At 34.7% G+C, this 14,555-nt stretch overlaps 1 protein-coding gene across 2 annotated transcripts in view; it reads right to left on the bottom strand.

Annotated features, from left to right (window-relative positions):
- The window catches only part of LOC138316090 (importin-4-like), a 69,780-nt gene that overhangs the window by 37,767 nt on the left and 17,458 nt on the right, over positions 1-14,555 (bottom strand). Inside the window, exons 7-9 of one of the 2 annotated variants that reach the window (XM_069257584.1) lie at positions 3,021-3,063; positions 2,430-2,447; positions 136-201 (exon numbers count right to left, since the gene is read on the bottom strand). In XM_069257584.1, coding sequence (XP_069113685.1) covers positions 136-201; positions 2,430-2,447; positions 3,021-3,063 — 127 coding nt within the window. The remainder of the gene's footprint in view (positions 1-135; positions 202-2,429; positions 2,448-3,020; positions 3,064-14,555) is intronic. The other variant, XM_069257585.1, reaches the window with a different exon arrangement.

Genomic DNA, 14,555 nt, shown 5'->3' with positions numbered 1-14,555 from the left:
CAATTCAAAACCAGTATAAAAATTATCCTTATAACATCAAGATTACTATACAAGACACACATCAACGATTGGATTGTTAAGGAATATAATTATACAGAAATATCAAGCTTTGCAGTCACTTACTATCTTACTTACCTCATCTTGTGGTACCAGAAGTTTAGCAAACTCTAAAATTCTTGGAATCATACCCTGAACATATTTCTGTAAAAATAAAACCATAAAATATCTCACAATTGTTCATAATTCATTTAAAACAATAATTTGTATTGAGAATGTGATATAACATTTTATCACATAATCCGCCCGATATCCAGTCTCCAATGTAATCCGCCTGACATCCAGTGATTTCTCTCATGTAATATTTTTGCATGTCACTAGTGTAATATGACCTGGAGTGATTTTCATTGGCTGGAAATTCATTGTGACATCAAGACAGACACAATACAAGAATTCCACAGAAGTGGATGTGTCGCCTGCACAGCATCACAAAATTTTTATTACAGTTGAAAATATTGATAATAATTAGGTGAAGTTATCAAGTCCCGTAACTTTTGCAAATGTTGATGGATTTTGACCAGTATCAAACCACTCTGAGAACTAATTAATATAAAGCAATATACCAAATTTGGCTGAAATTGGACAATAAATACTAAAGTTATCCAGCGGAAACCATAGATTTATCTGTTTTGAAGATTTCAAATTGCAATAACTCTTGGAAATATTGGCGGATTTTGACCAGTATCGTACCCATCTAAGATCTCATTGATATAAAATGATTTTCCAAATTTGGTTGAAATCGGACAATAAATAATTAAGTTATAAAGCAGAAACCATGGATTTATCGGCTTTGGCAATTTGAAAGTCCCGTAACTCTTGCAAATATTGACAGATTTTGACCAATATCTAACTTATCTGAGATCACATTGATATAAAGCAATATACTAAATTTAGTTGAAATCGGACAAAAAGCATAGTGATACCTAATTGTCGTCCTTGCATTGCAGGCGACACAAAAATGACATCAGGATTTTGAGGACGACAGAACAAAATGGCCACCACCGCAATATATTTTGATGTAGCATTCTTCAAATTGTTGGTTGTTGTAGTTATGTGATAGAAAGTTATCTTAATTTCATGTTAATTTCATTTTTTATGAAACTCGTCTCGAAGTTTTAATTTTTGCTCACCAAGGCTCGCAAAAATAAAAACTTCTAAGACTTGTTTCATAAACATTTCAGATCCTATGTATACGCAGGTGTTTTAATCATGAACAATAATCATATCCCATTTACAATACATCAATTAACTTAATCAAACTGGTATCATTAACATTAGATTATGTAAGGATGTCATAGCCACCTACTAACAGAGACAAGTTAACATAAAACAATCTCATGCAAAGGTCAAATATTTAGCACAAACGAAAATAGAAAATTCAATTCAAACTAAATCAAATATATCAACTTGCAAAACAACTATTGTTAAAGTTTTCAATGTGTGAGATATACAATTGAAATATCTATATGACCCAAAGACACCAAAAGAAACCATAACTTTCTACTAATTTCCTCCCTGTCACTTCTACGTAATGCTATAGATAGAACCCCAAAGCAAAGCCTGAACCAGGACTAGGTTACATGTTTCACTGAAATAGCCCTTCCATCAAAGCATTAATAGCATTTTTCATTATCACTTTAATATTTGGATTTAAAATTGATATTAACATGTTTTTGGTGACATCAAAGTCAAAGGTTAATTTTTAACCTCATCACAGAAGTAAGCTGCTTGATAAAGCGTGCTAATTTTCCATTTCTAGATCCATGCATCACCAAATTGCAGTTGAAGAGGTTTACTTGTCCCAGTTGATTGAATATTCTGGGGCTTGCTCCCATAGCATATGTGTGACAGTTATCAATGGGACTAATGACCACGTGATGCCTGATCACGTTTGTGCATGACTAGTGTCTCCAGTGGAGATGGAACATTATTCTTTGTAATCTTCCCGCCAAAATCACCTTAGCATGGGATATCATCTTTTGACATCATTCCATCATCAATAGAAACAATAGTCCCGCACAAAAGTTATCGGGTATCATGTGGTACATGTACGAGTCACATGGTTGATGGAGTAACCCCACAAGTCTAGCTTGAGAGCTGAAGGATTATGAAGACGAGAGCTAAGGTTATGGTTATGATTATGATTTGGTAAGGAAGTACTGCTTCAATTTGTGATTTGAAGTCAAACTTGCTTTTTGCTTCCTAACATAAATGAACTTATTATTCAACTGTTGCAGAATGATTTTCATCGTAATCTTAGATAAAACAATAAACGCTTAAAATCATAATAATATGTTACAAAATTTTTTTTAAAAGAAACATGAAAAATATCATGCAACTCTGAAAGTAACAACAAAACATTTTGCTTATACTCTGTTGATAATGCACAGCTGAAAGAAATAGATTTATATACCTTTTATTGCACCAAAAGATTCAGAACTACAGTTCTTCTATTGACAAAGTGAAACAGTTAATGAATCTCATATCTACACCAAATAAATTTAATATAATTTATGAGTCATACAATGAAACCATTGTATTTGTCATCAATAAAAATGGCTTAAACCCTCATATTGCAATTGTCAATTTAACCAGACAATACCTAAATTTTGACCAATTGGAACCCATTGTTACGTTTTCATGGAAACTGTTATTAAACTATGTAAAATGAAGAGGTTAAATAATAGGCATCCATATTTACATCATTTTACCATGTTTGACCAAAATTGATACAAAGACTGGTGATTTATTGATCGTTTTCCAAAACCTGTGTATAATGACATTGTTACAATGGTAACCAAAACCTGTATACAATGACATTGATACAATGGTAACCAAAATCTGTATATAATGACATTGCTCAATGTTAACCAAAATCCAAAATTACTGTGATGTATCATTGATCTTGTAGTGAGATAACAATATCGTTGACTATTAATTGACAATGATACACAATATCTTACCTTCTCATCTTCACCAATGAAGAAGATCAGCTCTGTGATAGTTCTGTAAACAAAATGTGTGAATCATATAACAACTGACTGACTATTTCTCCAGGTTATAATGTGTGAATCATATAACAACTGGCTGACTATTTCTCCAGGTTATAATGTGTGAATCATATAACAACTGACTATTACTCCAGGTTATAATGTGTGAATCATATAACAACTGGCTGACTATTTCTCCAGGTTATAATGTGTGAATCATATAACAACTGGCTGACTATTTCTCCAGGTTATAATGTGTGAATCATAAAACAACTGACTATTACTCCAGGTTATAATGTGTGAATCATATAACAACTGGCTGACTATTTCTCCAGGTTATAATGTGTAAATCATATAACAACTGACTGACTATTCCTCCAGGTTATAATGTGTGAATCATATAACAACTGGCTGACTATTTCTCCAGGTTATAATGTGTGAATCATATAACAACTGGCTGACTATTTCTCCAGGTTATAATGTGTGAATCATATAACAACTGACTGACTATTACTCCAGGTTATAATGTGTGAATCATATAACAACTGGCTGACTATTTCTCCAGGTTATAATGTGTGAATCATATAGCAACTGACTGACTGACCATTTCTTCAGGTTATAATGTGTGAATCATATAACAACTGGCTGACTATTTTTCCAGGTTATAATGTGTGAATCATATAACAACTGACTGACTATTTTTCCAGGTTATAATGTGTGAATCATTGAACAACTGACTGACTATTTTTCCAGGTTATAATGTGTGAATCATTGAACAACTGACTGACTATTTCTCCAGGTTATAATGTGTGAATCATAAAACAACTGACTGACTATTACTCCAGGTTATAATGTGTGAATCATATAACAACTGGCTGACTATTTCTCCAGGTTATAATGTGTGAATCATATAGCAACTGACTGACTGACCATTTCTTCAGGTTATAATGTGTGAATCATATAACAACTGACTGACTATTTCTCCAGGTTATAATGTGTGAATCATATACCAACTGACTGACTATTTCTCCAGGTTATAATGTGTGAATCATAAAACAACTGACTATTACTCCAGGTTATAATGTGTGAATCGTATAACAACTGGCTGACTATTTCTCCAGGTTATAATGTGTGAATCATATAACAACTGACTGACTATTTCTCCAGGTTATAATGTGTGAATCATATAACAACTGACTGACTATTTCTCCAGGTTATAATGTGTGAATCATTGAACAACTGACTGACTATTTCTCCAGGTTATAATGTGTGAATCATTGAACAACTGACTGACTATTACTCCAGGTTATAATGTGTGAATCATATAACAACTGGCTGACTATTTCTCCAGGTTATAATGTGTGAATCATATACCAACTGGCTGACTATTTCTCCATGTTATAATGTGTGAATCATATACCAACTGGCTGACTATTTCTCCATGTTATAATGTGTGAATCATATACCAACTGATTGACTATTTCTCCAGGTTATAATGTGTGAATCATATAACAACTGACTGACTATTTCTCCATGTTATAATGTGTGAATCATAACAACTGACTGACTATTTCTCCAGGTTATAATGTGTGAATCATAACAACTGACTGACTATTACTCCAGGTTATAATGTGTGAATCGTATAACAACTGCTGACTATTTCTCCAGGTTATAATGTGTGAATCATATAACAACTGACTGACTATTTCTCCAGGTTATAATGTGTGAATCATATAACAACTGACTGACTATTTCTCCAGGTTATAATGTGTGAATCATTGAACAACTGACTGACTATTACTCCAGGTTATAATGTGTGAATCATATAACAACTGGCTGACTATTTCTCCAGGTTATAATGTGTGAATCATATAACAACTGGCTGACTATTTCTCCAGTTATAATGTGTGAATCATATACAAACTGATGACTATTTCTCCAGGTTATAATGTGTGAATCATATACCAACTGACTGACTATTTCTCCAGGTTATAATGTGTGAATCATATACCAACTGACTGACTATTTCTCCAGGTTATAATGTGTGAATCATATACCAACTGACTGACTATTTCTCCAGGTTATAATGTGTGAATCATATACAACTGACTGACTATTTCTCCATGTTATAATGTGTGAATCATATACAACTGACTGACTTTTCTCCAGGTTATAATGTGTGAATCATATACCAACTGATTGACTATTTCTCCAGGTTATAATGTGTGAATCATATACCAACTGACTGACTATTACTCCAGGTTATAATGTGTGAATCATATACCAACTGACTGACTATTTCTCCAGGTTATAATGTGTGAATCATATAACAACTGACTGACTATTTCTCCAGGTTATAATGTGTGAATCATAACAACTGACTGACTATTTCTCCAGGTTATAATGTGTGAATCATATAACAACTGACTGACTATTTCTCCAGGTTATAATGTGTGAATCATTAACAACTGACTGACTATTTCTCCAGGTTATAATGTGTGAATCATATAACAACTGACTGACTATTACTCCAGGTTATAATGTGTGAATCATATAACAACTGGCTGACTATTTCTCCAGGTTATAATGTGTGAATCATATAACAACTGACTGACTATTTCTCCAGGTTATAATGTGTGAATCATATAACAACTGACTGACTATTTCTCCAGGTTATAATGTGTGAATCATATACCAACTGACTGACTATTTCTCCAGGTTATAATGTGTGAATCATATAACAACTGACTGACTATTACTCCAGGTTATAATGTGTGAATCATATAGCAACTGACTGACTGACCATTTCTCCAGGTTATAATGTGTGAATCATATAACAACTGACTGACTATTTCTCCAGGTTATAATGTGTGAATCATATAACAACTGACTGACTATTTCTCCAGGTTATAATGTGTGAATCATATAACAACTGACTGACTATTTCTCCAGGTTATAATGTGTGAATCATATAACAACTGACTGACTATTTCTCCAGGTTATAATGTGTGAATCATATAACAACTGACTGACTATTTCTCCAGGTTATAATGTGTGAATCATATAACAACTGACTGACTATTTCTCCAGGTTATAATGTGTGAATCATATAACAACTGACTGACTATTTCTCCAGGTTATAATGTGTGAATCATTGAACAACTGACTGACTATTACTCCAGGTTATAATGTGTGAATCATATAACAACTGGCTGACTATTTCTCCATGTTATAATGTGTGAATCATATACCAACTGATTGACTATTTCTCCAGGTTATAATGTGTGAATCATATACCAACTGACTGACTATTACTCCAGGTTATAATGTGTGAATCATATAGCAACTGACTGACTATTTCTCCATGTTATAATGTGTGAATCATAACAACTGACTGACTATTTCTCCAGGTTATAATGTGTGAATCATATAGCAACTGACTGACTATTTCTCCAGGTTATAATGTGTGAATCATATAACAACTGACTGACTATTTCTCCAGGTTATAATGTGTGAATCATAACAACTGACTGACTATTTCTCCAGGTTATAATGTGTGAATCATAACAACTGACTGACTATTTCTCCAGGTTATAATGTGTGAATCATATAACAACTGACTGACTATTTCTCCAGGTTATAATGTGTGAATCATATAACAACTGACTGACTATTTCTCCAGGTTATAATGTGTGAATCATATAACAACTGACTGACTATTTCTCCAGGTTATAATGTGTGAATCATATAACAACTGACTGACTATTTCTCCAGGTTATAATGTGTGAATCATATAACAACTGGCTGACTATTTCTCCAGGTTATAATGTGTGAATCATATAACAACTGACTGACTATTTCTCCAGGTTATAATGTGTGAATCATATAACAACTGACTGACTATTACTCCAGGTTATAATGTGTGAATCATATAACAACTGGCTGACTATTTCTCCAGGTTATAATGTGTGAATCATATACAACTGACTGACTATTTCTCCAGGTTATAATGTGATGAATCATATAATCAACTGACTGACTATTTCTCCAGGTTATAATGTGTGAATCATATAACAACTGACTGACTATTTCTCCAGGTTATAATGTGTGAATCATTGAACAACTGACTGACTATTTCTCCAGGTTATAATGTGTGAATCATTGAACAACTGACTGACTATTTCTCCAGGTTATAATGTGTGAATCATTGAACAACTGACTGACTATTTCTCCAGGTTATAATGTGTGAATCATTGAACAACTGACTGACTATTACTCCAGGTTATAATGTGTGAATCATATAACAACTGGCTGACTATTTCTCCAGGTTATAATGTGTGGAATCATATAACAACTGACTGACTGACATTTCTTCAGGTTATAATGTGTGAATCATATAACAAACTGACTGACTATTTCTCAGGTTATAATGTGTGAATCATATAACAACTGACTGACTATTTCTCCAGGTTATAATGTGTGAATCATAAAAACAACTATTCTGGTACATATTAACTCTAGGTTATAATGTGTGAATCGTATAACAACTGGCTGACTATTTCTCCAGGTTATAATGTGTGAATCATATAACAACTGACTGACTATTTCTCCAGGTTATAATGTGTGAATCATATAACAACTGACTGACTATTTCTCCAGGTTATAATGTGTGAATCATTGAACAACTGACTGACTATTACTCCAGGTTATAATGTGTGAATCATATAACAACTGGCTGACTATTTCTCCAGGTTATAATGTGTGAATCATATACCAACTGGCTGACTATTTCTCCATGTTATAATGTGTGAATCATATACCAACTGATTGACTATTTCTCCAGGTTATAATGTGTGAATCATATACCAACTGACTGACTATTACTCCAGGTTATAATGTGTGAATCATATAGCAACTGACTGACTATTTCTCCATGTTATAATGTGTGAATCATATACCAACTGACTGACTATTTCTCCAGGTTATAATGTGTGAATCATATAACAACTGACTGACTATTTCTCCAGGTTATAATGTGTGAATCATATAACAACTGACTGACTATTTCTCCAGGTTATAATGTGTGAATCATATAACAAACTGACTGACTATTTCTCCAGGTTATAATGTGTGAATCATCATAACAACTGACTGACTATTTCTCCAGGTTATAATGTGTGAATCATATAACAACTGACTGACTATTACTCCAGGTTATAATGTGTGAATCATATAACAACTGACTGACTATTTCTCCAGGTTATAATGTGTGAATCATATACCAACTGACTGACTATTTCTCCATGTTATAATGTGTGAATCATATACCAACTGACTGACTATTTCTCCAGGTTATAATGTGTGAATCATATACCAACTGACTGACTATTACTCCAGGTTATAATGTGTGAATCATATAGCAACTGACTGACTATTTCTCCATGTTATAATGTGTGAATCATAACAACTGACTGACTATTTCTCCAGGTTATAATGTGTGAATCATATAACAACTGACTGACTTTTCTCCAGGTTATAATGTGTGAATCATTGAACAACTGACTGACTATTTCTCCAGGTTATAATGTGTGAATCATAAAACAACTGACTATTACTCCAGGTTATAATGTGTGAATCGTATAACAACTGGCTGACTATTTCTCCAGGTTATAATGTGTGAATCATATAACAACTGACTGACTATTTCTCCAGGTTATAATGTGTGAATCATATAACAACTGACTGACTATTTCTCCAGGTTATAATGTGTGAATCATTGAACAACTGACTGACTATTACTCCAGGTTATAATGTGTGAATCATATAACAACTGGCTGACTATTTCTCCAGGTTATAATGTGTGAATCATATACCAACTGGCTGACTATTTCTCCATGTTATAATGTGTGAATCATATACCAACTGATTGACTATTTCTCCAGGTTATAATGTGTGAATCATATACCAACTGACTGACTATTACTCCAGGTTATAATGTGTGAATCATATAGCAACTGACTGACTATTTCTCCATGTTATAATGTGTGAATCATAACAACTGACTGACTATTTCTCCAGGTTATAATGTGTGAATCATTGAACAACTGACTGACTATTTCTCCAGGTTATAATGTGTGAATCATTGAACAACTGACTGACTATTTCTCCAGGTTAGATTGTGTGAATCATATACCAACTGACTGACTATTACTCCAGGTTATAATGTGTGAATCATATACCAACTGACTGACTATTACTCCAGGTTATAATGTGTGAATCATATAACATTATAATGTGTGAATCATATAGCTAGTGACTGACTATTTCTCCAGGTTATAATGTGTGAATCATATAACAACTGACTGACTATTACTCCAGGTTATAATGTGTGAATCATATCAATACGTCACTTCCGGTTGACCGGTAAACATGAACTTTTAGAAGCTCTCGCTAACTTCAAAGGAAAAAAGGACGTAACAACCCAGGGGAAAAATAGATTGTTGTTGCTAAATAGTAACAAATACGTATGTAAGTACACTTTTCACACTTATACGTGAGTTTCCATCGATTGTAAAGGAGATTTTACCAGATTTCCACCTTCGAGATGACTGGGCCCAACCGGCGAAAGCAGGACGACGGGACCCAAAATGTAAACAAACGGCCCGGGCGCCCCCCGAGCTCCAAATCAGCTTCAAGAAGCAACTCTAGGACCCAATCACCATCAGAAATCAACTTTGTGTCGCCGTACAACAGTGATGGGAAAATGATGCATGGACATGCACAACATGTAAAGTGAATTTCACTGACCCAAACGACAAAGTCCTGGAGTGCCAACGATGCAAAGAACACCATTGTATAAAATGTTTAAATAAGAGTGTGGAGGAGTACAGCATGCTAGAAAAGTCTGACTCTATGTGGTTTTGCACACCATGCAGGAAAATCGTGGAAAGGAACATAATAACGGACATGAAAATCGAAAAAAGATGTCAGGAAATCATGCAAGAGTATGAAAACAGAATCACACAGTTAGAAAATGAGATCCCTAAAAAGTGCAGCGAAACAAGAGTAAGAGAACTAATCAAAGAGGAACTTGGAGCACAGAACAGTTCGGTTACAGCAACATATGACGGGCAAGGAAAAACACCCCAGGATAACCCAAAAGCAGTCGCCACTGGTAACATTATCACAGAAATTAATGAAAGAAAAAAACGCGAAAATAACCTGATTATATTTCAAATAGAGGAATGTAATTCAGAGAATAGAGATGATCGCCAGGACCATGACCTGAAGTTTATAAAACAACTTCTCCTTGCATGCAAGATCAACCAAGAAGATGGAAAAATTGTGAAAGTAACTAGACTAGGAAGGTATGATAATTATAAGCAACAGCAGAATACTGATGAAGGGAAAAAGAAACCTAGACCCATGTTAGTAACCCTAGAGAACGGTGAGATCAAGAAAGAACTTTTCAAAAACATAGGAGAAGCAAAGAAAACTGGGAAGTATGAAAATGTGAGAATCAGTAATGATCTGACAAAAGCAGAAAGGGATCAAGAGAAAAAGTTGTGGGATGAAGCCAAAGCAAAAAATCAACAGAACCCATCGGGGGAATATGTGTACAGAGTAAGAGGACCACCCTGGGCAAGGAGAATAACCAAAGTCCCAAAAAGTGTCTAAACAAGATTTTCGGGCAGAACCAAAACAATGTAAATAGTGTAGATAGAGTTACTATGTTTGTTGAAAAACTTAAATGCTGCAATACAAATGCAGACCAGTTTAAAAATAAAATGGAGGAGTTTGAAGTCCGAACTAGGGATATAGAACCACACATTATTGGAATTACAGAAGTCAAGTCAAAAAACAACAGAAACAAAATGAATCAGTCCGAGTTTAATATTGGCAGCGGTTCAAAATACAATATGTTTACTAAAAATCTTAACAATGACACGGGAAGAGGTATGATACTATATGTCCACAATTCACTTTCGGTAACAGAAGTGTATACAAACACCAAATTTCAGGAACACATATTTGTGAAAGTACAAGTAAATGGTAAGGATGAGCTGCTCATTGGACTCATATACAGGTCACCTACTGACACTGGTATAGACATAAATAACGAAAATCTGTGCAAACTCATTACAGAGGTAAGTAGTATGAAGTTTTCACATTACCTACTGATGGGAGATTTCAATTACCCGGCTATAGACTGGATCAACTGGAATACAAAAGGGGATATCACAAATTCTAGAGAATACAAGTTTATAGAATGCCTCCAAGAAAACAACCTTTGGCAGCACATCAACAAGCCTACTAGATGGAGAGGAGCAGACAATCCGAACGTTCTAGATTTGGTAATCACAAATGAAGAGCACATGATTAGAGACCTCGAAATCCAAAGTCCCCTGGGGAAAAGTGACCACAGCTTTATTGTCTTTGACTTTCAATGCTACACTAAGACATATGGGTATATAAAACATCGGAAAGCCTATGAAAAAGCAGATTTTCTGAAAATCAACCAAGAAATTGAGGAAATTAATTGGGAAGATGAACTACCAGAATCTGAAGATATTGAACATAACTGGAATAGATTTGTGTCAAAAATAAAGGAGCTCGAAGACAGATATATACCTGTAAAGAAAGTACATCTAGGTAACCCCAGGAAACCCAAATTCCCACTAAATAAAACAATCATACAGAAAATAAAAATAAAAACTTCCCTAAACAGAAAATTTATCCGAACGAAAGATGAGAATGTAAGGAAAGAGTACAATAGAGTGAGAAACCAAGTTGTTAAGGCAACACGTAAAGCTAGGAAAAACTTTGAAATGAACATTTCAAAAAACACTAAATCTAATCCTAAAGCAATCTGGCAGTATGTCAACTCAAAAAGTAAGACCAAGGCTGGGATTGGAGATCTATGCAAAGATCCTGCGGATCCAAAATCAGAAAAAACAAACAACAACACGGAAAAGGCTAATATTTTACAGGAGTACTTCAGTAGTGTGTTTACATTAGAACCAGAAGAGGAAATACCATGTATTGAACCAAGAAACATTCAAACACCACTCAACAGTATAGAAATAAATGAAGTTGAAGTTGAAAAGTTGCTGAAAGGTTTAAATCCCGAAAAATCTCCGGGTCCTGATGGTATACACCCTCGGCTAATCAAGGAAACAGCTGACACTGTAAAGATCCCAATTACAAGATTGTTCAGGCAATCATTAAAAAAAGGAAAGCTCCCAAAAGCATGGCGTACGGCAAACATCAGTGCTATACACAAGAAAGGAAGTGTCTCAATTGCAGGAAATTACAGACCTATAAGCCTCACTTCAATACTATGTAAAACCATGGAAAAGATCATTCGAACACATATTACCAAACACATGTCAGCCAATTCACTTTTCACAAACAAACAGTATGGATTTATGTCAGGACGATCAACAGCATTACAACTCCTTAATGTCCTAGAAGAATGGACAGAAGCCCTAGACAGAGCCCTGGATATAGAATGTATATACCTAGATTTCAGAAAGGCATTTGACACCGTCCCCCATCACCGTCTGATGAAAAAACTGGAAGCTTATGGAATCAATAAAGAAACCCTCACATGGTTGGAAGACTTCCTAGTAAACAGACAACAACGTGTTATTATCAACGGCGAAACATCCAAGTGGGGCAGAGTGACATCGGGAATACCTCAGGGTTCGGTGTTGGGGCCGCTGCTGTTTGTCATCTATATAAATGATCTGCCTGAGATGATTAAGTCAACTGTTTACTTATTTGCGGACGACACAAAACTATTCCAGATAATTAACTCACAAGAAAGCAAAAAGTCAATACAAGAAGATTTGCTGCAACTCACACATTGGAGTGAGACTTGGCTACTCAAATTCAACGAGGACAAGTGCAAGTCACTACACGTCGGGAAACACACTGGAGGGAACACTGGATATGTGCTTAATAATACAACATTAGAAGAAGTGGAAGAAGAAAAGGACCTTGGGGTCATATTTGATAAAGAGCTTACATTTGACAAACACATTAGCGAAAAAGTACAAAAAGCAACTTCAATTTTCGGTATGATCAGAAGAACATTTAAGTTCCTAGATTCTAAACTATTTATTCCACTTTACAAATCTTTGGTAAGAACCCATCTGGAATATGCAAGTGTTGTCTGGAGACCATATAAAATGAAACACATTGAACAGTTGGAAGGAGTACAAAGAAAGGCGACTAAACAACTACCGGGAATGGATAACCTATCTTATCCTGAGAGGCTTAAGAAGTTAAAACTCCCAACCCTGAGTTACAGACGTGTACGAGGTGACATGATAGAAACCTACAAGGCAGTTACAGGGAAATACGACAAAGGAGCAACCCAGTTCATAAGGATGTGGTCCGACACATCAGAGAGGTCTAGCACTAGGACAAACTCGCTGAAAATATTCCCCCAGCATACTAAAACATTGATCAGGAAGAACTCATTCTCCGTTAGGATTGCTTCAATATGGAACAACCTACCAGACCATGTCGTTACATCTAAGACATTGGACACCTTCAAAAACAGATTGGACAATCACTGGAACGAACAGGAAATCAAATACAATAACTATAAAGAGAATATCAGCTAGGAAGTGACTATAATCATAATATGTAACTAAAAATATTACGAGTCCAGCAAAGAGGATCTATAAGGAGCCTGTGCTGGAAAACATCATTAAGAATCATTAAGAATATAACAACTGACTGACTATTTCTCCAGGTTATAATGTGTGAATCATTGAACAACTGACTGACTATTTCTCCAGGTTATAATGTGTGAATCATATACCAACTGGCTGACTATTACTCCAGGTTATAATGTGTGAATCGTATAACAACCGGCTGACTATTTCTCCAGGTTATAATGTGTGAATCATATAACAACTGACTGACTATTTCTCCAGGTTATAATGTGTGAATCATTGAACAACTGACTGACTATTTCTCCAGGTTATAATGTGTGAATCATAAAACAACTGACTGACTATTACTCCAGGTTATAATGTGTGAATCGTATAACAACTGACTGACTATTACTCCAGGTTATAATGTGTGAATCGTATAACAACTGGCTGACTATTTCTCCAGGTTATAATGTGTGAATCATATAACAACTGACTGACTATTTCTCCAGGTTATAATGTGTGAATCATATACCAACTGACTGACTATTACTCCAGGTTATAATGTGTGAATCATATAGCAACTGACTGACTATTTCTCCATGTTATAATGTGTGAATCATATAACAACTGACTGACTATTTCTCCAGGTTATAATGTGTGAATCATATAACAACTGACTGACTATTTCTCCAGGTTATAATGTGTGAATCATATAACATTATAATGTGTGAATCATATAGCTAGTGACTGACTATTTCTCCAGGTTATAATGTGTGAATCATATAACAACTGACTGACTATTACTCCAGGTTATAATGTGTGAATCATATAGCAACTG

The sequence above is a fragment of the Argopecten irradians genome, chromosome 2, assembly GCF_041381155.1.
Source record: "Argopecten irradians isolate NY chromosome 2, Ai_NY, whole genome shotgun sequence".
In the NCBI taxonomy this organism is placed as follows: Eukaryota; Metazoa; Mollusca; class Bivalvia; order Pectinida; family Pectinidae; genus Argopecten; species Argopecten irradians.
Note: the sequence above shows the minus strand (reverse complement) of the source record. Positions and strands in the feature narration are given on the sequence as shown.